This window comes from Pelodiscus sinensis, chromosome 1 (assembly GCF_049634645.1).
Source record: "Pelodiscus sinensis isolate JC-2024 chromosome 1, ASM4963464v1, whole genome shotgun sequence".
NCBI classification, from domain to species: domain Eukaryota; kingdom Metazoa; phylum Chordata; order Testudines; family Trionychidae; genus Pelodiscus; species Pelodiscus sinensis.
This window is the reverse complement of record NC_134711.1, coordinates 110803124-110828744: the sequence shown is the minus strand read 5'-3', so window position 1 is coordinate 110828744 and position 25621 is coordinate 110803124. Positions and strand designations below refer to the sequence as shown.

At 43.5% G+C, this 25621-nt stretch overlaps 1 protein-coding gene across 6 annotated transcripts; it reads left to right on the top strand.

Annotated features, from left to right (window-relative positions):
- Window positions 1-1136: 1136 nt before the first annotated feature.
- Window positions 1137-25362, top strand: LOC102446253 (estradiol 17 beta-dehydrogenase 5-like). 6 transcript variants are annotated; one of them, XM_075897168.1, is made up of 11 exons: window positions 1137-4195; window positions 7863-8100; window positions 8942-9099; window positions 9965-10132; window positions 12495-12611; window positions 13526-13603; window positions 17953-18075; window positions 19712-19821; window positions 20055-20220; window positions 21460-21542; window positions 24302-25044. In XM_075897168.1, exons 1-11 carry the CDS (start codon window positions 4028-4030, stop codon window positions 24408-24410), a joined length of 1518 nt encoding a protein of 505 aa, XP_075753283.1. In that variant the 5' UTR covers window positions 1137-4027; the 3' UTR covers window positions 24411-25044. The 6 variants fall into 6 exon arrangements, with proteins under 6 accessions (XP_075753283.1, XP_075753286.1, XP_075753320.1 ...); XM_075897171.1 differs by lacking the exon at window positions 24302-25044 and adding an exon at window positions 25076-25362 and having other exon boundaries at window positions 1169-4195; XM_075897205.1 differs by lacking the exon at window positions 1137-4195 and adding an exon at window positions 6467-6626 and having other exon boundaries at window positions 8964-9099; window positions 24302-25043.
- Window positions 25363-25621: the final 259 nt, after the last annotated feature.

Sequence of the window (25621 nt, the reverse complement as noted above, 5' to 3'; positions counted from 1 at the left end):
AACAATGGGCCTCATGCAGGTCTGCAATTCGCTTTAGTTCTGACTTGCGTTCTGGTTAGCTGTTCCATTCGTGGGCCCACAGGCCTGTCTGCAACATACCTTAGTCCTGACCTGCTGTTCGCTTTGCTAAACCAGTTCTCTCCCCACTTACCTGTCAATTGTTCCGTGCTGGGTTTAATCTACTGTGGTATTTGAAAAGAAAAGGAGGCCACATAGTTTGTCTTTATGTTAATTGGTTCAGCTGCATTGCTATGGTTGAGTATCACAGCCTGCATATTACTGATAAATTTTTGTGGTATTGGACTGCCTTGCCATTGGTTCCAGGCTGTGCCTTGGTCAAGCATTGTGTAGTTGCTGACATGCCACAGTGTCTCCACATAAAACACTATCATGCATAGGCTCTTCCTTGGATAACTGCCTCTACTTCCTTCTCTTTTCATGACTCCTGTCCATGACTCAAGTCCTTCGGCGATCAGCGAGTGACAATGGGGGCAGGCTTGTGCTGCTGAAAGCCTCTCGTCACAATCTGGCATGGAGGTAGCAGCTGAAAGATGGTTGTTGCACACTTGGGGTGTGTCTAGACTGGCAAGATTTTGTGCAAAAGCAACTGCTTTTGCACAAAATCTTGCCGCCTGTCTACACTGGCCGTGAGTATTTGCGCAAGAACACTGACTTTGTACTGTACAAAATCAGTGGTTCTTGTGCAAATACTCTGACACTCCCGCTCAGGGATAAGCCCTCTTGTGCAAGTATTCTTGCGCAAGAGGGCCAGTGTAGACAGCCAAGTTAATTTCTTGTGCAAGAAAGTCCGATGGCTAAAATGGCCATCGGAGCTTTCTTGCGCAAGAGAGCGTCTACACTGGCACGGATGCTTTTGCACAAAAGCAAATCTTTTGCACAAAGGCACATGCCAGTATAGATGCTCTCTTGCGCAAATACTGTTAATGGAAAAACTTTTCCATTAAAAGTATTTGCGCAAAATCATGCCAGTCTAGACGCACCCTTGGATGAGACAGAAGTGTGCCCTGGCTGCTATAGCTGTGACTAAGCAGCCCTATTTAGGATCCACTCTGCTCACCTGAATGAGGAGGGTGCTAAGAAAGATGCCCTAAAATAGTCTGTCTCAACCCAAGCTGCCTGGTAACTGCGGCCAGAGGGAATACCTTTCAATTCACAGGAGCCACAATAAGAAGAGAAAAACATTTACACTTAGATTTGGAACCTGGAATGTTAGGAAACTGATGGACGTGACAGGTCTGACTGGCCTGAGCGCTGAACAGCTCTCGTTGCCCGAGAACTGAGGAGATTTAACATCAACGTCATTGCATTGAGTGAGACCTGACTAGCTGGTGAGGGTCAGATTAAAGAAATCGGTGGTGTCTATACCTTCGTTTGAAGAGGTAAACATGAAGATGAGCACCGCATGCATGGTGTTGGCTGTGTTATTAAGAATAGCCTAATGTGTAGCCTCAGTGAACACCCTGTTGGTGTCAGCCAACATCTACTGACACTGCGTCTTAGGCTGGCTAACAACCAGTTCGCGACAATGATCAGCACTTACGCTCCCACCCTACAAGCCGACGAAGATACCAAGGAATGCTTCTATACATACCTCAATAGCATCCTCAGAGGTGTCCCTAGAGAGGACACACTTTTACTTCTCGTGGATTTCAATGCCAGAGTAGGTACTGACTACTCCCTGGGGAATGGTTTAATTGGGAGAGAAGGTATAGGAAAAATGAACTCCAATGGTCACTTTCTTCTTACACTCTGTTTTGACCATGGTCTTGTTATAACGAACACCCTCTTCCAGTAGAAGAACCATTTCAAGTCCTCCTGGAGACATGCACGATTGGCACACTGGCACCTGCTTGATTATGTCATCGTCCAGTCTTGGGACCATGCTGATGTCTGATGCTGATGACTGCTGGACTAACCACCAACTAATATGTTCCAATATGTCACTCAAACTAGCACCAGGACATGGTCTTACCCAAAAAAAAGCATGACAAGAAGATCAACAGAGAGGATTTAAAGGACCCTGAGACAAGCCTTATCTTCCAACAAAGCCTTAGAAACAAGTTATGTAGCCAAGATCCACCAGAGGATTGTCTCCAGGCATGGTTCTTTCTGAAAACAGCTGTCCTGGAAACCTGTGGTGAAATTCTTGGATACACCAAGCAAAGGAATCAGGATTGGTTTGGTATTAACGATAAGGAGATGAAGGACCTAATTGATGTTAAACTCAGAGCATTCAAAGCCTGGCATAGAAACTTATCGTCTCAGCAGAAGAAACATGATTATAACCTTGCCAAGGCCAAAGTACAACGAACAATTAAGAGTCCTTAAAAACAAGTGGTGGAGAGACAAAGCAAAGGAAATACAGGCCTCTGCCAATTCCAGCAATAGTCATGAGTTCTTCAGTGCTGTTAGGGCAATTTATAGACCGGTCAAAACAGGGTGTCGCTCCCTTGCGATACAGTAGATGCAACTTCACTTATTAAGACCAAAGATGGCATCGATAGCTGGTGGCGGGAACACTTCAGCCACCTGTTCAACTGTGACACAACTGTTGACGACAGCATTTTCAGTGGGATCACCAGTCTACCAGTCTGCATCGATATGGATTGTGAACCCTCCATCTGCGAGATCCAAACAGCCACAAAAAAATGACAGACAAGACCACAGGCACTGATGGAATCCCCTCCAAGATATTCATACAGGGAGGTCCATCCCTGCTGTCCTGCCTATGCTCCCTCATGCTGATGATCTGGAGAGAGGAAACCATATCCAGAGAGCTCCGAGACACCGTCATAGTGACCACCTTTAAGAAGTGTGACAGGACGGACTGCAAAAACTACTGAAGGATCTCCTTGCTCTCAACTGCAGGTAAAATTCTCGCCTGAGTCCTTCTGAACCATCTTCCACTGGCTGAAGAAGTCCTTCCAGAATCACAATATGGTTTCCAATCAGGGCAAGGAACAACCAATATGATATTTTCTGCCCTTCTAATACAAAAGAAGTGTCAGGAGCAACGTCAGCCTCTGTATATGGCATTCTTCGATTTGACAAAAGCATTTGACTCCATCAACTGCAAGGCCCTCTGGTAGATCCTGTGACACTCCAACTATAATATTAAGCTGATGATAGGTGAGTGTTACTTTTTGTAAGTATGGAGAAGAAAATGGTGATCTTATTTGCTACTTAGTAATTTCTTAAAGTCTGGCAGGAGAACCCCTTTTTATCTGGCTCGCTCTCTTATTATATAGCTTCATGTCAATTCATGTTTTGTGGGAGATAAACAATAAATGTGCTAACATCATTCAAAACTATATTGACTTTATAGGATGAGCAAACAAAGACTGCCCTTGAAAAGAACAGGGGACTTAGGTAATTGGTTACAAAGCCTTTTATCTCTGTCACTACCTGAGAATCCAACCATATTAGTAGTGACTAAAACTCGCTGTGTTGTACTGAAAGTGTATAGAGCTCTCGCACCTTAGATCCCAAGCACTTTGCAATGGAAGGTAAGTATCACTAATCTATGTATGTTATACATGGGGAAACTGCAGTGAAGGACTTGCCCAGGTCACCCATCTAGAGTTGCCACATGTCCGGTTTTAAACCAGACTGTCCAGTATTTGAGCTTTCTGTTCGGGAAACAAATTGAAAAAATATAAATGAGAAACAATAAATGTCCGGTATTTTCTAAGTAATATGTAATGTAGATTGTGATGTAATGTCAAGTGTGTCCGGTATTTTTGTTGAAACCATCTGGCAACCCTACACCCATCAAGAGCCAACTCTTGAAATCAGATCAGCATGGGCTGGCTCTTGAGCCCAGGCAGAATCCCTTTGACCTCTGTAGTGGGTCGGATTGGCCGCCCACTGACCCCAAGGGGGAGGAGCCCCTCCCTGAGTCTTGGTGGGCAGCACCTGGCCTTAGCAATCCACCTGACAGGAAGCCAGGAGGCTGGGCCAAGGATATAAAAGGCCATCCAGAGAGTCCAGCCAAGCCCCAGCAATCATGGAAGCTGGTAGCCTCTGCCACGCTCCAAAGAGAGAAGCTGGACCCTGGGAAGCTGAGGACTGGCCAGGGCTGCTGGGCCCATTACTGGAGGACTGCCTGGAGAGTTTGTTTACCTGGCCGGAGGACTCCAAACCACGGTGCCCAGATGACCTGCTCTGGACCCAGGTACAGCCTGAGGGGGGAAATGGAAACAGCCCAGGGATAGTCGCCCCCTGTTTACTAGAATGCTCTGTTGCTACTAGGGTCCTGGGCTGGTACGCAGCAGAGTGGGCAGGCCTGCCTCCCCCCTGCCACCCCACTCTTGGGTGGCAATCTTCCCTTCTCTCCCCCAGCTGTTCCCGTGCAGCAGCCGGATCCCCGTTTGAGCAGGGGGACCTGGCTGAGGTTGTTGTAAACGGGCCTTGAACTACTGGTGTGTGTTTGCCTGCAGCCCCATCCTGAACCAGCATTTGGGTTTATAAACGGCCTCTCTGCAGCCCCGCCCTGAACCAGCGCTTAGGCATACAAACTGTTTTTGCTGCCACCCACCTGGAATCAAGGTCTGGGCCTTGTACTAACTGTCTAGTTGCCCCTCCCTGAAGTAGGGTCGGGCCTGAGAATGGTCCTCGAGGTATATTGTCACCCTGCCCGGAACAAGGCCTGGCGCGTAAGGACTTTTTATTATAGACGGTATGTTGGGGAGTGGGTCAGGAATGGCCACCCACTGAACCCAAGGGGGGAGAGCACCTCTCTGAGCCCCACCGGGCTACACCCTCACACTCACTCATCTACATTTGGCTGCAGGATCAGCGACTGCTCCCTTTACTTTTTGAAGCAGCTCTCACGTGCTGATCAACCCTCACGGACATCAGTGCAGTTGCCTGAGTGACATAGGATTGCAAGTAAAGGCCCTTCATTTTCAAATGCATCGCACAGTTAATTGGCATGAGTCAAATCTTGAGCTCCTTACTCCATAGTTATTGAGACCTTCAGGCAGAACTCTCATTGGCTCAGATAAATAAGAATGTGAGACCTTGACTCACTGTGCCGATTATCAGCGCTCTCGTGGTTCATCATGTAACAGCCTCCGATGTATATCAAGGGCTAGTGAAACCAATGGAGGTTGAACTGGTGTGAGTAAGGACAGAACTGGCCCCTTGCTTTTAGATGATTCTTGACATAGTAACTTTTAAGGAGTCCCTTTTCAGAGAAGAATTATATTATGTGGTTCCCTAGTTGCCTTTCAAGAGATTTCAAGAATAAATGTGTTCAGTTTACAATGGAAAAGATGTAGTCTGTGGCCAGATATGGCCCCCAGCTTGCCTGGATCCAGCTCCCAATGCTCAAGGCCCCTCCAGCACTGGGGAGCTCTCACTGTCACTCCATTCCCCCCTCACCCTGCCACCCCACGGCAGGGCTGGGGCACACACACTCTACTAGGCTGGGCCCCTCCTAGGCTCTGGCGTGTGAGGGGAATGTGGGGTGTTGTCTTTCTGCTTCTCACTTGGGAGGCCACATCAGTGGGTATTTTGTTGTTGCTTGTTGCAGCCCCTGACCCAAAAAAGGTTCCCCGCCCCTCTTTTAAAATGTGGTTCAATTTGAAAAAAGTGACTATAAAAATGTCACCTTCTTCTTACTCAGATATATAATCTGCATGTATGCACACTCACTTCTCCTTACTGCAGTGAAAGTAAGTACATTTTCCCTTATAGAAACATCCCATAGAATTTAATAGAAAATTACCATTGATCTGCAAAATTTGTAAACCCATCTAAAGACTCTAGAGACAGATGTAATTCTCTGATAAAGTCTCTGGTGGTTAAAAATGCTTCAGAAAAGTGACCAATTTCTATTAAATTAAATAAATCTCTCAAAGCTTTTTGAAAGAGCTCTATTTCATTTCTATAGAAACTTATTTCTTTCACCCCTATTAAATTCTATTCAAGAAGACAGAATTTAGTAATCAGACAATTGTTAGGTAAGAGCCCATGGGAAGCAAGTCTGAGGAGTGAAAGAGCTCAGGACAGTTGGTAGATTTTTAAAGAAGACATTATTAAAGGCATCAGAGTAAACTGTACTAGTGCATAGGAAATATAGGCAGTAGGGCAAGAGGCCACCCTGGATTAAGTAAGAGATACTCAATTACCTAAAACTCAAAAAAGAATTATACAAGAGGAGGAAACTAGGTCAAATTACAAAGGATGAATATATAAAAAACAACAAAAGCATGCAGGGACAAAATTAGAAAGGTAAAGGCACAAAAGGAGATTAAACTAGCTAAAACAATAAAACATTTTACAGATACCTGGGAAGGAAGAGGAAGATTAGTGACAGGTTAGACCCATTTCTAAATGAATAAGGAAAGACAATACAAAAAAAGGCAGTAATGTTCAATGCCTTTTTTTTTTTTTTTTTGGTCACAGTTTTCTCCAAAAGCCACCTAGTCATTGCGAACCTAACACAGAGGACAGCAATGTAAATGGGGTGGACTCTGAGGCTAAAGTACGAAAAGTACAAGTTAAGAATCACTTTGACAAGTTTGGATGTCGTGAAGTTGCAGGACCTGTTGGAATAGATGACTCATGGAGGTTAGAAAAGATACCTCAGGACCGGAAGGGTACGTCTACACTGCAACATGATTTCTAAAAAACTAGCTCTATTACAAAATAACTTAGTCCACGTCTACACAGCAGGCAGTTAGTTCACAATAGTGTCAAAATATTGTCAAGCTAGAGGACTTCTTACTCCGTCTCGTGTAACCCTCATTGTATGAGAAGTAAGGGAAGTGGGAGGAAGAGTGCTCTGTTTTGAAGTACGTGCTGTTTAGATGCTCCTTATTTCAAAATAAGGTATTTTGAAATAAGATACGCAATTGATGGAGCTCAGTTTGCATAGCTTATTTCAAGTTAAACCCTATAGTGTAGATGCACCCAAAAGGGGTAATATAATACCTATCTATAAAAAGGCAAATAAAAACAATCAAAGGAATTATAAAGCAGTCATCTTAATTTTGGTACAAGGAAAGATAATGGAGCAAATAATCTAACAATCTTTAAGCACATTGAAGAAAATCAGCTAATAAGTAACAATTGACAGAATGGATCACCAGGCCCTTTTAGATCACCAGGACCTGGGGCAATTGTCCCATTTACCACCCATCCCTCCCCACCCACACACACACATTTGTGGTCCTCACCATGGTCATAGGTTCTCTTTTTAAAATATTAAGTAGAAAGCATTGCATGTCTGCTCTTTGAGAGGCCTGCAATGTGTATTCCATAGTTCAACTTCTAACCATAGAGCAGCCTGTGGGTCGTTTATTAAAACTTTTCTTTTTAGCTCTGTGGTGCATTCCCCCCTCCCAGTATTCATTTAAAAATGAATATTGAAAAATGGATCCCTTCACTATTCCTGATTTTTCTTCCATGTTATACAGAGTAAGACCCACATTTCTTCTCTTTGTTGCATTACTGGGGTTAGTCTCAGAGGAATACACTGCCCCGGGAGTACAGAGAGCACTGATGATGTCAAGAGATCACCACTCTACATTTAAAACAAATCCAGTCTCTAGCATCATTCTAGATTATTGGGGAGAGGGGGAATGAAGCTCTCTTTGTAATGTAGTTATTAAGTCTTGTTTCCGATGTTGATAACTAAGTTTCTTATCTTTATTCCTTGAGCTAGTAGATCAAAGCCACTCAAATCTGTAATTCATAGGAACAATTAAACAATAGGCAGTTCTCTTCTGATATTTTCATATGTCATTTCATTTGTTCTGTTCTGTTGTGTTTGAAAACTTAGTAAATATGTGATAAGTGTTGTGTAACGGGGTATATCTTTGTTTGCGGAACAGGTCGTGCCCTTTCCTCTCTGCTGGGTATGTTCCAGTTGGAACCAGTATATAAAATGCTGGAAAGGAGCTCAGTCTGTGCTGGCTGCTAGAGGAGAAGGAGATACACTGCAAGCTCCAACAAGTGCGCCAAAACTTGGAGGCCAGCCAAATAAGACCAGATCTACGTATCCAGGCAGGGGATTTTGCAGCGGGTGCTTAGACTACCAGACCACGGACGCTGTAGACTTCATAGACTCAGGTAGCAAGAGATCAAGGGAACTTTAGAGAGGAAATGGTGTTAGAATCGGCTCATGGGTTGGCGTGCTGTGGTTTGACCTCTTCTGAGTTGTTGGCAGGTGAATCTGCCACTGATAGGGTCTAGAGACAGAACCCAGTGGAAAGGGAAGGCCTGGGTTCCCCTCACTTGGCCACCACCTATCTTGAGGCGGTGGCCTGGCCTGCTGTATAGTGACTCTGGTTGTTTGGTCACATTATCCCAACTGTGTAGAATTGCTCTAGTGACTCTGGCCATTAGACCACACAACCTCAGCTGGAGAGGGTTGTTATAAGGACTCTAGACATTGGGACAATCCCCTCTGACCACAGGGGATTTTCAGAAGGATGTGGGGAAAAAACCACAGGTACAAGACTGACAATCCCAGGACGGGGAACACCCTTTTAGATTTGACCATGTGGCAGTGATAAGTCTCTTCCACACTACAAAAGGTGATGGGGTATATCTGCCCTTCAATAGTTGGTTCTAAAATACTATGTTAAAGATTACAGTGTTTTTTCTAATTATATTTTTGCTGGAAACACTTTGCATCTATTGAACAGTAGCTGTAAATTTGAAGGGAGTTCTTTTGTCCACTTCTGTTGTGTCACAAGGAAGCAATGTTAAGTCAAAAAACTTTGAGAAAAGAGACCGATCTTTGAACTGCTGTTTAATGTTGACAATTTGTTTTCTGATAGTTTTATCACTTTGCATTTGTCCTTTTTTTCCTTCATGCCTGCTGCACCAATCTTATTTACTTTTTCTAGTCTACATCCTAAAAAAATACAACTACAATAGAAATTCATACTGTTTTTCCTATCTGAAGATCTCGCTGGCTCACACAGCAGTGTTCAAAGCAGTGTATTCAGCAAAGAACTGAAGAAATTCTGTAAAGATATGGAGCTTGATGAAGACCGTTGTATCAAGATGAATGATGGGAATAAAATTCCTGCAGTGGGATTTGGTACCTATTCCCCTGATGAAGTAAGTAAAGCTTTCATGGATTTTTGTCTTTAACCTATTGGTTAACACTGCTGAGCACTGGTATAACTTTTGCCTCTATCGCTCCAGAAAGGCTACAAGATGAGATCTCAGTAGATCTAGTTTCAGTATCTATTGACAGTGCCCGAAAATTACTCTGGAGTCTGGAGTGAAAGATTAATTAATATATATTACAAGAATATAATTCTTCAGAAAAAACAAGGAGTCCGGTGCCACTTTCAAAGCCAACACATTTATTAGAGAATTAGAGAATAAGCTATAATGGGCTAAAACTCACATCCTCAAACACTTTGTTCCAACGTAGGGCAATCCTGCCAAATCCAAGTATTCAAAAACATAGTTCAGTTTCAACAAGATCATGAGTTTGGCTTAAAAATCATAAAATGTTTGTAAAATGATTAGCTCAGCTCAGCCAGATTGGGGGTTCTAATCCACAGTGTATGTTGATATCTGATTCTGACAGTTCCTGGTTTCCAGATCTTGTCCTAAATTCCCTTTGATGCTTATAAAAAAGAATTCTGAACAACGCGCCAGATTCTCTGTTGCCCTTCAGTGTAAGGAGTCATTTACTCCTTTGCACAGTGGGACTAACAAAGAGTGCTACACCTGAATGGTAGCTTTTTTACACCTATATTCTATTTGCTTTGCTGTGGTGTCAATGATAACGTAAGATTCTGGGCTCCAGAAGATGAGGCTCAGAACCCTTGAATTTCCCTTCAATTAAATTCAAAATTCTAAATGTGCCACTCCACATTGGAGTCTTTCTGATGGGCTTTAAAACTCTAGAGGACTAGCATAAAGTACTTCTAATACAGAGAGATTGACACTAAACATTCTTAACCGGTAGGTTCAAAAAAGTAAATGTGAGGCAGCAACAAAGGTGGCTATTGAAGTTGGCTTCCGCCATATTGATGGAGCCTTTGTCTATGGGACTGAGGAGGAAGTTGGGCGAGCGGTTCACGAGAAGATTGCAGATGGAACAGTCAAAAGAGAGGACATATTTTACACAGGAAAGGTAAGTGAGTTTTGTTTTAACAATGGGCTTTTTATTGTCCTGCTTCCTTTGCTCATTACTTTGTCTAACTGATGGAGAATGTTGAGATCTATTCAAGGCCAGTATTAAAAGGGCTGCCTTTACGGGAGTGATATTCACAGAATTGGGAAACCATAATCAGGAACAAGTTATAAGCACAAGGCTCATCTCTACATGTGTGAAACGAAAACTACAACAGCTTCTTCATGCCCCTGAAAATACAGGTCACCAGGCAGAACGTTTTATTTTATTTAGCCACAATGACTATTTTTACACTTTGGCTACGTCTACACTGGCCCCTTTTTCGGAAGGGGCATGCTAATTTTGAAAGTGGGAATAGGGAAATCCGCGGGGGATTTAAATATCCCCTGCGGATTTAAATAAACATGGCCACCACTTTTTTTCCGGCTTGGGGAAAACTTTGAAGTAGGAATAAGAGATCCTCCGGAATAGAGCTTTATTCCGGAGGATCGAGCCAGTCTAGACGCTTTTTTTCCGGCTTTTCCCCAAGCCGGAAAAAAAGCGGCAGACATGTTCATTTAAATCCGCGGGGGATTTAAATATCCCCTGCGGATTTAAATAAACATGGCCACCACTTTTTTTCCGGCTTGGGGAAAACTTTGAAGTAGGAATAAGAGATCCTCCGGAATAGAGCTTTATTCCGGAGGATCGAGCCAGTCTAGACGCTTTTTTTCCGGCTTTTCCCCAAGCCGGAAAAAAAGCGGCAGACATGTTTATTTAAATCCGCGGGGGATATTTAAATCCCCCGCGGATTTCCCTATTCCCACTTTCAAAATTAGCATGCCCCTTCCGAAAAAGGGGCCAGTGTAGACGTAGCCTTCCTGTGCACACTGGTGACTCTGCATGAGGGACCATTATGGTTCCCTTTAAAATGTGGATTTAGTTTTAAAATTGATCATGTAATAATGGCACCTTCTTATTCAGCCTTTCTGTTCCCTGTGTACATTCAGAGTCCTATCTACTATGAAGTCTATGGAAAGAATCACTGTTACCAGCTCTACAGAGACAACATGGCTAAAGGAGAGTGGAATGGGTTTCATTTCTCCTTGGCTTTCATTGATAAAATTGTTTACTAATTTCCAATCAATTGCACCTGTACTACAAACTAATTTAAAGCAAGGAATTATCACTGAGGGTATGTCTACACTGCAACGCTATTCCAAAATAACTTAGTCTGCGTCTACACAGCTGGCAGTTATTTCGAAATAGTGTCAAAATACTGTCAAGCTGGAGGACTTCTTACTCCGACTCCTGAGTAAGGGAAGATGGAGGAAGAGTGCTCTATATCGAAATAAGTGCTGTGTAGACGCTCCGTATTTTGAAAGAAGCTACACAATTGACGTAGCTCAATTTGAGTAGCTTATTTCTAGTTCAGCCCTTCTGTGTAGACACACCCTGAGAGCTAGATTCTAAAACAGTGGGCTTGAAAGGTGTCACTGAGAGCATAATTTGTTCCGAAGCATCTTTGCATCTTTATTTCTGGAGATGATGGAGAAGAAGCGAAGAACCCACCTTGAGCCATACTGAGTTTGTAGAACTGGCAATTAGAAATGCCCCCTTTTGTAAATGGGATACATTTGTATTGACTCATAAGGTGTCAATATTCACATCATCTTCTCATATTTGCAGAGTTACATTTCAGAGTAGAACCACACAGTAAAGGGGGTTCTTGGGATGGGATTTTTTTCCACATTAGAACTGATGTCTATTAGAAATGGGATTTGTTTGTACTCCCATCTCCTGGTTCCCAGAACAGTGTGCAGAACAGAAGGAAAAGTAAGTGAGTGCACCCAGGTGTGCAGTTCTGGCAAGAGCTGGCTGAGCTGCAGCAAAAGCCAGAAGGGAGCTATTTAAAGAGCTTGCAGGGATCCAGGTTTCAATAAGACAGTACCTGTAAGAAATTTTAAGTTACTTTCACCTCTCGTGCAGAACCTAGTCATATACAAGGGATATCTTCCATTCCCTTCTTCCAAAGGCCTGCTCCTGAAGTCAGACAACACAGTGACGCTTAATAATCAAGGAGAATAAATTTGGCCACAATTTAAATTGGCCTCACATAGGGTTCCTATACTGACCAAGTGCACTTCTGACATCCTAACCATTTTTTTCCCTCACTCTGCTTCTTCAGGAAATATTCATTTCTCACTCTGATGTGCAACTTTGCACACAAACAGCTCGCAAACCAACCCCTCTGTGAAAAAGGCAAATCCAGTGGTGTGCCTTGATTAAAACATTTTAGAAAAGTAGTTTTTGCAGAAACAGCCTTTGAGAAAGCAGACAAGAGAGGACTTCTTCAGAAAAAAACTGTTTTGAATCATTACAGCTTGCAAGTAACTTTCACCGTCCTGAACTTGTCCGAAGCTGCCTGGAACAATCACTGAAGAAACTTCAGTTTGAATACCTTGATCTCTTCATTATCCATATGCCCACGTCTCTAAAGGTAAACATCTCTTTAACAAATATACATAGGAAAAGCAAAATGTTTGATAATATATCCATGGGCCAGAGCATGTTAAAAAAAAAGTACTCTATGTAATCATGCAGCCAGCCTACAGATGTAGCCTATGATGCATATTCGAGTGGAAGACAAGAGACAAAAAAAATGCTAATGGGGTATTCCTTAATTCAGTATTTGAGAGAGGGACTTGTATTGTCTCTCATTGATAGCATGTAGTTTAACAGCCTTATACTATTAATCTTTGCTATTAATACATCATATGCTACTTGGCTTCACTCTATTCCACTAAAAATATGTATTTTATTGAATTGTTCCCTGAGCTAATTAATTTTACAGAATTAACATTTATCCTCTTATTTACTCTTTCTAAGCATCTAGGGTGAATTTTGATCATGGAAGATAAGATACACTATATATTTGAGCCATGTGTAGGAACTTTACTCAAAGGTGGTGTGCAGATAAATTCACTAGCTCAGTTTGACAATTTACAGTTGCTGCTCTGTCCTTAGAGAAGTAGAAACTTCAGTTCAGTTCAATGTGGTTCTAAATCAAATTATTTCACTTTTGTTCTGATGCTGCTGGTGTCCTTCCATAAAGGACTTAAAAGAAAGGGAACTAATAAGATGTTTATATGAGAACTCATAGGAGTTGCTGGTAGAGCAAATTCTTGGTGACTAGGCAATCATCCACCTCATGCTTTCTCATCCAAATGTTTTGAGCTTGTGGGAAGTCAAGTGGTTTAGCTGAAACCATTCTATTGTTTTTGCTAGATTTAGATTTCAACACTTATCCTCCACCACTCCTCCTCATCAAAACTCTTTCCTTAGCCCCAAAATAATTAAAATCCATTTGTATAAAACACCAACACTTAAGGGGATTTTCTTTTTGTTTTTAAGCCTGGGCCAGATCTATTACCCATGGATGAAAATGGTAAGGTCATTTTCGATATTGTAGACCTGCGTCAAACTTGGGAGGTGAGTAACAAAAATATTAAACAATAACACAGATAATGTTTTTACTCAACCACAGTTTCTTACTTAGATGGTGTTTAGCATTCTGGGAAGTTTTAGTCAATGACATTTTTTAGATAGATATGGAGAATGTGATTGTTCTGTATGTAGGAGGCTGGAATTGTTAGCAAATGTGTTGTTGAACTTCCTGTTGATAAAATGTGGATTCACGCTTAACACATCTGCTTCCTGTATGTATAGTTGAACATCATAGCTGCCAGCTTTAGTGACAAAAATAAGACCAGGCCAACACTCATAGGGAAAGTCGAATCAAGATACACAACTCCAGCTACATTAATTACGTAGCTGGAACACACCTACCTTGTTTTGCCTTTCCTCGCCGTTCCCATAGTGAAAGGCTTATGGTGACAAACTCTCCAGTCAGCTTCCCTTACTCCTAACAGATACAGGAGTACCTGCAGCAGGTGGCGGCACCCTCTGAACCCTCTTAACTAGACTCGCTAAATTGAACTCTGGAAGATTGATCACAACAGCATTGTTCTTCCGTCTATGAAGACATGGCCTAAGTTTTGGCTGGTTTTTGCTCCCATTTTTCCATAGTTGGTTGATTACGTTGGGCTAAGAAGCTGCCTCTTGGAATCATCAACACATTTTTCTTACTAAATTCATAGAAACATAGATTCCTAGGGCTGGAGGAGACCTCAAGAAGTCATAGAGTCCAACCTCCTGCCCAAAGCAGGACCAACCCCAACTAAATCATCCCAATCAGGACTTTGTCAAGCCAGGATTCCACCACCTTCCTAAGAAACCCATTCCAGTGCTGCACCACCCTCTTAGGGAAATAGTTTTTTCTACTATCCAACCTAGATCTCCCCCACTGTAACTTAAGACCATTGCTCCTTGTTTTGCTATCCGTCACTACTGAGAACAGCCTCTTTCCATCTTCTTTGGAACCTTCCTTCAGGAAGCTGAAGGTTACTATCAAATTCCTCCTTACTCTTCTCTTCTGCAGACTAAATATGCCCAAATCCCTCAGCCTCTCCTCATAGGTCATGTGCTCCAGCCCCCTAATCATTTTGGTTGCCCTTTGCTGGTCTCTTTCCAATGCATCAACATCCTTTCTATAACAGGGGGCCCAGAACCGGACGCAATACTCCAGATCTGGCCTCACCAGCACCAAATAAAGGGGAATAATCACTTCTCTGGATCTTCTGGAAATGCTCCTCCTATGGCACCCTAATATGCCATTAGCCTTCTTGGCTACAAGGGCATACTATTGACTCATATCCAGCTTCTCGTCCACTGTAATCCCCAGGTCCTTTTCTGCAGAACTGCTACTTACCCAGTTGGTCCCCAGCCTGTAACAGTGCTTGGGATTCAGATCAGTTACACCTGTGTTAAGAGGATGATGTTGCTCAGGGGTCACCGAGGGCATAATCTGAAGACAATGGGGTTGCAAAGGTATAATTGAACTGTTCTTATTAGTGATGGTGCAAAAGTTGGAAAGAGTCCAGTTCAAATGGCAGAGAACACCGGGTGCACACACAGTCTTAGTCTCACTGTATTGCTGCATTTAGGGGTGTGTTTTGGAAAAATAGTTAAATTGGTACAACCCCTAAAGTAAAGGCAGACAGGGCTGACCCACAACATTTTGGCACCTAAGGCAGTGAGCTCAAATGATGTCCCCATATCCCCTTGCTTGGGCCAAAACTTTGAAAGGTCTCAATTCTGCCTTCTTCCTGTTCTACTCCTCTCATGGTACTGCTCTGCTACCTACATACGCATCGGCGGCAGACACAATTTTCTATACTCTGGGTCCTAGTGGTGCTCCCCCCACAATCTGGCACCTGAGGTGGCCGCCTCAGTTCACCTCGTGGTAAGGCCAGCCCTGAAGGCAGATATGCTTTTCCTTGCTGCTTACACTGGGGTATTTTATTTCTCTCAATTTGAGGGAATACGCTTTCCCATTGTAGGCATGTTTATACCAGCATGACTGTCTCAGCTGGGATAAGTTATATCGTGGAGTGTGATGGGGCATCGCTCTCCCTTCAGACATGCTTTTCTGGATATTTCTGTTACAATAGACCTGCTTCAGAGTGTCGGGTAGAGCTCTCTGCCTGCATCTGATAGACAACATGTCTGGCCCCTTCACAAGATATAAAATAATCCAAATGAAGAAAGTCTCAGTAATTCTGCAGCCCACAACAAAGGCCGGGTCCTTGCAGTCTCACTCAGAGAGAAAGGTCAATAGTCATTGGGAGGAGATCTGGACTCCTATTTGTGCCCAGGCAATGAAAACAAAGTCTCAAGGCTACAAAAATAGAAGCATAAGCCAGTTCCACCACTGCCTCAGAAGGCATGTGTGCTCAAACAGATTCCCCAGGAGAAAATCAGAGTCCCACCCAGAACGAGCCAGTTTCTTCCCTTTTAAGGTCCTTCCTTTCTCCAGGTTTGACAAGCCTCATAGGTGCAGTGGCTTGGGGCTAATTATGCCCTGAGAAGCTCTTTAAACATTAGGACTGGTGTGGGAGCAGCCTCACCACACTAGAGGAGGTTAACTACATCCCTGTCTGAATGAGATAATTAAAGTGGTAAAATAACTGTGCACAGTCCAGCCTTTCTTGAGTGTTCAGGGCAAGTGAAATATGTTTGTACTTGTAAATGGAGCCGATTTTATGGGGTAATCACTGCAAGACAACCAACAGGAAGCTATGTAATGTCTTTTATTTTATTTTTTTAACAAAATCACTTTGCAGAGCAAAACTGCACTTTGAGATGTTCTGGTCTTCTCTTCTTAGGGCAGTGATATTGCCGATGTCATTTTCAGGGACAGAATTATGATCTGGGCTTTACGTGATATATTTTCCACAGAGGAGGAATGAAATATTTTTCCCTGGAGTCAGCCAAAATGAGAACTCCATTGATCCCAAATTCGTTAGCTAATGCTCTTTGAGCAGCTCCAGATTGCAGCCTATTAGTGGGGCAACCTGTCATTGCTGAAGAGCTAGGATCAAACTCTGTCCACACTTCCTCCCACCATAAAGTCCATCACTTAGTTTAATCGCATTGCTGCTTTTCTCTAAAGAAAGGCCAGAAATTAAATACAAAGCAACAGCAGGTCATGCAGAGATTTGGGGAAAACTGATATAGTGTCTGTTCATATTATTCTTGGAAATAATTGTCCCTCACTTACACAAGCACTAACGTAACACCCTCATTCAAATGGAAAAAAGCTAAAACTTCTCCTCTAATATTTATGCCTTCTCTTCAATGGACTCTGCTTGTAACAGATAATAGAAAATACTTACTAAACAGGATTTAGCTTCAGTAGTGTTGTTACCACAGCACTGCTCCTGATTGGAGACTCTGAAGTCATTTCCTATGATCAGGATAGGGAAACGTGTATCTCACACAACAATTCATGGCTACTATCAGTAAATACAATGAGGGGTCCTGTGGCACCCTAGAGACTAACAGATGTATTCGGGCATGAGCTTTCAGTGTTTCATCAGAGCAATTAAAGTGGAAGTTACCGAAGCAGGAATATATAGAAGGGAGAAGCTGCTTGTGTTAATTAAGCTAATCAAGTCAGGGTGCAAGTGGATCATTCACGGCATTTGGTGTGGAGATGTGACTATTCAGAGAAAGAAAATTGCCTTTGCAATGTGTTTTTAATTCTCAGATACTTTTGTACTATAAAACCCTTAAAGTAGCATTAATAGTCCCTTACTTACGCAGTATCCTGATTTCAGTGTTCACTAGCAGTGATTGGGTATCACTATGTCTTTGAGCTTCTTTGTGTGTAAGGCAGAAACGAGAGAGATTATATACTTCAGGGGTTCTCAAACTTTCTTGTATTGCAACCCCCTTCTGATAACAAAAATTACCACATGGCCTACACTTAATCCTTCCCAAGCTCCGCTGCTCCGGAGTCGGGAGACCCAAAGCCAAAGCCCAAAGGCTTCAACCCGAGGCAAGGTCCTGTAACCTGAGCCTTGTAACCCATAACCTGGACCTAACTGGTGGGGGTTGGTCTTTGGACAGTCCTGGTGACCCCATTAAATTGAGTTATGACACAGTTTGGGGTCCCCAACCACAGTTTGAGACTCACTGGTCTGCTTTCAACTGGGGAAGAAAATGTCTTTATTCAACTGTGGCTTCCACAAACACGTGATGCCGAAGTGAATGGCTGGAATTTTGTAATAGAACAAACTTCTCTTCCATGTCTGTATACAAACATTTTGGTGCAATAATTGTATATTGAGCGAGCCCAGTTGAGCATAATTTTTAATGTGTGTGGAAATTATACTGCCAGTTGTGATAATAGAACTGGCCGTTGTTGTTTTGACCAGGCCATGGAAGCATGTAAAGATGCAGGATTGGTGAAGTCGATCGGGGTTTCCAACTTCAACATCAGGCAGCTGGAAATGATCCTGAACAAAGCCGGGCTCAAGTACAAACCTGTTCTCAACCAGGTAACTCTGTCCCTAAGATGGGGATCTAATAGAGTTCAGTTAGACAAAATTTGTAACTTCTAGTCTGTTAAGGGTTTCCTTAATGCGGGAAGAAACTCAGTGCTCAAAGGAATGAGAAACTCCAGCATGCCTTTCGCAGTAGGAGCTAATGCCCAGCCTTTCTTTTAATTCAAACAGGAAACTTCCTTATTCTTCCAGTTCCAGTAGACACAAGTTAGACTGTTATTGAACTATTCAGAATGTGTAGGTTTTGGGACTAGCTGATGTTTAAGACAGAGGCCATTAGAACTATAGCTTGAGGTTCAAGTTCTGGAAAAAAATATATAGTTCTATGTTATTTGGAATAAGGGCTGTGTTTGCTCCCATCACTGAATTCATGACAAAGTTAGACAAATCAGGAAAGAATAAAATAGAAAATACCATAGAACAGTGTTTGAGAAGGGTCAGAGAAAGAAAGGCACTGCCACTTCCCTGTACATCCAGAGGTCTTCTCTTGCTACCTCATATTCCCCGGATATGGGAATGAACATTTAGAGCACCAACATCTCTCTGTTTGGAATAGGAGAATGTTTTGTTACCAGATTAGCCAAACACATACTCAGGAACGTGGCTTTCAGTTAATAATCAGAGACAGCTGATTCAGATGGATTGTGTTATTTTCCAATCCACTTGCCTACCCTTCATGTAAATACCCAGATGTATTCTATACCCACTGGATAAAGAGAAAAAAATGACTTGTTTATGATAAGCAAAATAGCTCAGGATATGCATAGAATTCAGTTGTTGAAAGTAATTTTGCTTCTTGAAAACTCTGGGGTTTTTTCAAAATTAGTATAGCAGAAACTCCTCCCAAGTTCTTCATTGAGAATAATATATAGGTAAAGGGTACTTTTGATGTTTTAAATTGCTTTCATGGTCATTGTAGTTAATCCAGTTCAATATCTTGATCCATATCCTAGCTTGGTAACAATACACAATGGTCCAAAATCTGCATCTAAAACACTTACTGAGAACACAGTGGAACTAAACACATGAGGAATGCAAGCATGCTGTGGCCCTCACTAAAAATCTTTATTGAGCCTGTCCTCCCTTAATGGCTGTGTCTACATTGGCATCCCTTTCCGGAAAAGGGATGCTAATGAGACACATCACAATTGCAAATCCGCGGGGGATTTAAATATCCCCCGCGGCATTTGCATTTACATGGCTGCCGCTTTTTTCCGGCTTGGGGATAAGCCGGAGAAAAGCGCCAGTCTAGACGTGATTCTCCAGAAAATAAGCCCTTTTCTGGAGGATCTCTTATTCCTACTTGAAAGCCATGTAAATGTAAATGCCACGGGGGATATTTAAATTCCCCGCGGATTTGCAATTGCGATGTGTCTCAGCCAATGTAGACACAGCCAATATGTCTTATCTTCTGTTCTCTACTAGATAAAATGTTGTTTGGGATTTCTTATCAATTAAATTGCACCCCATGGTCATTTGGATCATTGGGCTGTATTTTAATACCAGTATATTTGAAATTTTCACATTCTGAATCCTGTTGACATAACATCTTCTGTCTCTTTTCCACCTGCTGCTGCTGCTGCTCAAATTCTCTAAAATCTCAATTTTGGTTTGGGGGGTGATTCTGCAGGTTGAATGTCACCCTTACCTCAACCAAAGCAAACTGCTGGCCTTCTGCAAATCCAATGGTATCCTCCTTGAAGCCTTTCATACTCTGGGCTCACAGCGAGGGAAGATGTGGTAAGGAAAGAAACTGGGCTTTGCTCCCAGGTTTAAAACGTCAATAATGGGTCGGAGGGAGGGGAAGTGCCCTCTCTCTTCCAAATGATATTTAAAGAGTTATACAATAAAAACAAGAGCTGGAAAAGACCTAGAATGTTATCTTAGATTGTACCGGTACTGTCCTCACTTGGCTGTGGTGACTGCATTCCTGATCCCAGAAATGTCCCCTGTTTTGTCTGTTTCCCCTGTAGGATCGATCTAAGCACCCCAGTTCTGCTGGATGACCCTGTATTGGGTGCAATTGCAAAAAAATACAACCGAAGTCCTGCTCTAATAGCTCTGCGCTACCAGCTGCAGCGTGGTATCGTGGTCCTCTTTAAGAGCTTCACCAGAGAGCGTATTGAAGAAAACTTCCAGGTAAAACAAGAGTGTAGAGAGAAGAGAATGAGGGGCACCCTTTCCTTAACTCTTAAAGGAGACCACATTGAGAGCTGAGAAATATTGTGCCTTGTACATTGCACTATTGCAGCATCCTGCCCAAGAACTATCAACCATTTTTCAGTGCAGTTCTAAGGCACGTTCTCTATTCTTGGAGAATCCTTTTGCCACTTTAATATTTGAGCTGTTTAATTTGGCACCCCTTAGAGAATAAATAATAATAGCCGATGAAAAAAACCCTGGAGTGTTTGTGTCTCCCAAAGGCAATATTTTGAGGGAGCAACTGATTTGTAGAGTCCTTTCCCAGAGGCTATGTCTAGACAACGCGAGATTTTCGAAAGAGGATATGCAAATTCCCACGGAACGACAAACCATGTAAACCTCATTTTTTAAGGAAAAGCAGCTTGTCAACAAACAGGAGGGTTCGCCGACAAAACTGCATCCGATTATTTTCACTTTCAAAAGCGCTGCTTTCGAAAGTGCTGCTTTCAAAAGTGACCGTGAAAGAATAAATGCAAATTCCTGCTAAATTTGCATATCCTCTTTTGAAAGTCTAGCATAGTTTAGATGTACCCAGAATGACTACAACCCTCTTCTTGACATCCAATTGGATAAGGGTCCTGTCTGAGCTTTGGAAAAACAAATGATCTTCCCCAAGGAGAGTGCCCCTTTTCTGTTTTTGCCCCTCTTGCCTAGACAACTGATTATCCCCAAACCTGGTTCTGTCCTCCCCTGCCCATTTTTGCCCAGGATCAGTTTTGCTAGGTAAATCAGCTTCCTATGGGATCTCTTGCTCTATTTCCCATACCTAAGGAGCAAACCGTACAATATCAAACTGACTGATTCTAGATTAAAGGAAAGAAGAAAACAGAGAACATTTCCAGAAGAGAGCACAGAGCGTGTCTTCTCTGTAACATGCCCTTTACTTTCAAAGTGGTAGCTGCCTTTGCAGACTACCTATTATACCATGTGCAGAGTATTGCTAGAAGTTTCAGGATGAAATTCACAGAAAGGAGATCACAGCAGTTACATAGCTGCATGCCCTTCACCTTGGAAATATCTAAAATATAGTGAAAAAAGCAGGCTCAGATTAATATACATCTTTCATTTCCATTTCACTTAATATGAGGCTTGTGCATCTGTAAATGCACATACTCATGCTTCAAAGAGCCATCCCCTTCAGGAATAACCCAACGTTTAATGCGGTCTTCTATTCAGGTTTTTGACTTCCAACTCTCTGCTGAGGACATGAAAATCATTGATGGGATGAACAAAAACATTACCTACCTGAAGTTAACACCGTGAGTCTCAATGCTTTGTATTTAGAGCTCTCTGGAGAGGCAGGAGAATGGCTCCAGTGGTCACAAAGCGATCAGATTTTGTGTTATACTGACCCTCATGATAACAACGGATGTACTTAGAACAGGGGTGGGCAAGAAGCGGCTAACAGGCCAGATCTGGCCTGCCAAGCTACCGCATCTGGCCTGCAGACACCTCGCCAGCAGAGGCGTAGCAAGGGTGTTATGCACCCAGGGGCAAAGGCAAAATTTGCATGCTCCCCTCCCCCGCCATCACCGCGCGGCAGGGCCCTGAACCTGGCGCAGAGCTGAGCCTGACCCTGGGAGGAGAGGGGGGAGCTTGTACTGCATCTTCCTCTGCCCTCTCCAGTTTGGGGCTGGGCCCCTGAATGCACTAACCCACCGGCAGAGGTGGAAGAGGTTCGGCCTGGGGGCGGAGAGGCGAGGAGGAGGCTCCAGCAGACAGAGGTGGAGCAGACAAGCCAAGAGATGACGGGGACAGCAGAGGGGGACTAAATTGGTACTTCCCTAGCATGGCACCTGGGGGCAAATGCCCCTCCCCCACGTGTCTCCCTCATTACATCACTGCTCGCTGGCACTCTTACTACACAACAGCTGCTGCAGCTTTACACAGCAGCCTGCTAATTGTTATACACTCCAAGCAGGGAGGAGAAAGCTTCACCCGCTGACCCCAACCCTTAGCAAAATCCCCCAGCTCCCATTGGCCAGTTCCCAGCGAATAGGAACTGAGGAAATTTTGCTGAAAACAGGGGCAGCAAATGAAGTCTCCTCACTCCCTCACCTCCTGCCCCCACCTCTCTGTGCTGGAGCAGAACCACGTGGAGCAGCAACCCAGGACACAGGCAGGCAGGCTCAGTTTTCTGCAGAGCTGCTGGCTGGGAGCCGCCTAGGTAAATGCCTCCCAGCTAAAGACTGCCTCTGGCACCCCAGCCCCTCTCTCCCTTCAACTGCCTGCCCCAGGCCACCACCCAAACCCTCTGTATCTCCTCTCCCCACCTCCTCTAGGCCAGATTCCTCTCCTGAATGCCCCTCCCCGACCCTGCATCCTATTCCCCTGCCCTACATAACCACCCAAAACCTCTGCACCGCTTCCCCCAGGTCACAACTCCCTCCCAGACCATGCACCCCCTCCAACAGGCCAGACTCCTCTTCTGAACCCATAACCCCTCCTGGATCCTTCACCCCAGCACCTGACCCATATCACAATCCCCTCCTTCACCTAAACTCCCTCTCAGACCCCACACTCCCTCCTGCACCTCAGTCCTCTGTCCCAAGCTCCCTTCTACACCCCACCTGCCGATCCAGACCCCGTGCCCCCTCCACAGAAGTGTAACCCTTGACCACTTACCAAAATCTTGGGGTGGCCCCCCATTAGAAATTATTGCCCATCCCGACTTAGGATCATAGCTATTAGAACTGGAATGGAGTCCTAGAGTTTACGGCTGGAAGAGATCACCTGAACTGTTAGTCTGATCTGGATATCGCATGCTACCATTACCACCCACCACCCTCTTGCTGAACCCAACAACCAAAACTAGACCAGAGCATCACAGCCCACAGGAAACTAGGACACACAGTGGGTGAGGCAGTGTATTTCATTGGACCAATTTCTTTTGCTAAAGAACAAGCTTTCACAGAAAACTCTTCTTCATGGCTGGGAAACAGTCACAGATAAATACAAGGAACAGATTTTTTTTTTTTTTAGCATAAACAGTTAACACATATTTCAAAGGACCATTCAGGTGAAGTGGCCTGTAGAGATGTGAATGTTTAATTGGTTAACCAGTAAGTGTCCTATTAAGATGAGGCTTTCTAGTTAAAATTAACCAGTGGGGGCTGGAACAGCTCCCTGCTTGCAACAGATAGCCCACCATAGACAGGGGTGCTCTAGCCTCTGTCCATGGCAGGAAATACCTCCCCCACGCCCCAAAAGCAGGGGCTGCTTGAGCCCCACTCCAGTCCAGCATCAGATGGGGGGACCACTTCAGACCAGCTGAGCTAGAGTGGCCCCCACCTCCCTACCATTAACCGGCTAAACAATATGTTTCACCAGTTAAACAGAATTTAACATCCCTACTGGCATGTTAACACCCCTGCAGTTGTATGGGGACAGGAGGAGGAGAAAAGAGGAGAAGGCAGCTCTGGGGAGGGAGGAGGGATTGTTAGAAGTTTACAGAGTAGCTGTATGCATTATTACAACAGTCTCTTTTCAGTCCATGATTTTTACTGACTAGCAAAGTTAAGCTCCCAGATTGATCTTTTCAAAGTATTGTGCAGATTTTCTTTGAGGATGAGGACCAGTGTTCCCTGTCAGCTGAGCACTGGAGCAGGCACTCAGAAGAGATTCAAATGCTGCCCAGCTGTTTACCAGGGCACCCATAGCTAGGTTTTCTTTCTACTGGTGATGCATATTAGCATATGCCTCGGTCACCTAGAAAAGTTTATGCAATGGATCAGTGGAAAAGATTAGAGGGAACATTGATGAGAACTGGTAGGACAGAGACTCTGGGATGAAGTGTTCACCCACAAGTGATAGGGTGTTTGGGTATTATTTTCCTGTGTTAGGTGATTCGAACATATAATTGTGGTTGTTAGGGCATTTAGTACACTGGATGATGCTGACTACATGTTGTCATGGGTGTTTGTAGGATTCATAGATCTTGGAAGGGATGGTGTAGGAAGTATTGATCGCTGTAGGAGTGGAGATATGTCTGCAGATTTTGCATCTATTGTTTTGGCAGGGTCTGGTACTGCCTGTGGCCTGTATGTCCTAGTCTATGGAAGGAAGGGGATGAGAGTGAAGGCAAAAAGACAGAGTTCACTTCCTCAGAGCAAGCTCCCTACACCTGAAATCTCCAGCTAACAGAGAGCACCTTGCGGATTAGCTGAAGGATCAGAGAGTTGCACATTTCTCCTTTGTGGATAAATCCCTAGCTCTGCGCAGAGCCACTGGGCGCACCTGACAGTTGAACTCTCAGAACCCTCACAACACGGATCTTTGCAAAAATTTGGATCTAGATTAAATAGACTTTGATCTGGGCAGCCTTTATCTCTGCAACAGGGTAAACAAAAACAGCCAACGTTTGTATTCAGAGCAGGATCTCAACTTTACTGTTTGGGCCTATGTGCATTTTTAAAACTATTTTCCCAGCTTCATCACAGCCCAGTATTACTTGTTCTAGATTCACTGTTTACTGAGAATAACAATCTCTCATAACAGCCTTCTGCCCTTGGCAGTTACAGACAGTTGTGCCCCATTCAGTCATGTTTTCTTTGAGCTTTATTAACTTCCAAGGGAACACAGGCATTAGTTATAAACTCTGTTGTAAGATCATCTCAATAGACACTACACATCAGAGCACTCATGTGCTTGGGTAGTACTGTGAGGGGCCTAAAGAAACCCCTACAGCCGATGGATAGCATTGCAAGTCTGCTCCTTGAGATTCCTGTTTTGCACTCAGAAGTCTTGGTAATGCATTTACATGGGTATAGTTAATAAATGTTTTCTTTTATAGGCTTGAGGACCACCCTCAGTTTCCATTTAGAGATGAATAATAGAAAGAATCTTCTCAGTGTGCCTGAGTTTATTTCACATGTAAGGAATCAGACGTACATTTCTTCTCCTTACCCCCACTCCAGTGATTAGTCCTAGAGAAGCACTCGATTCTGGAAACCCTCCTTCTGCTGGTGATATCAGGAGATCTACCCTGTATTTTAAACGGAAGTTCTAAACAACCCAATCTCGGAATGGAATGGTTTTTGATGGCTAATTGGGAAAAAATAAAGGTGTCTGTGTAATGTACTTAGTGAATCTAGTCTCTGGTTTTTGATAATTGTTGTTTCTTTACTTCATTCTCAGAGCCAGCAGACAATAGCCCCTTAGACTTGCTCTGTGTGAGGTGCGATAGGCCTCCAAAGTGTGGTTGACCAAATGGGTTTGAAAAATGGTAGAGTCTGTCCATGTTAAATCCTCAGTCCCAATGCTGCAGAAATATTTGCTGCAGCAGCAGCCCCTAACTCCTTTTAACACAAACACACTCATGCTTCCGATTTTCCTCTTG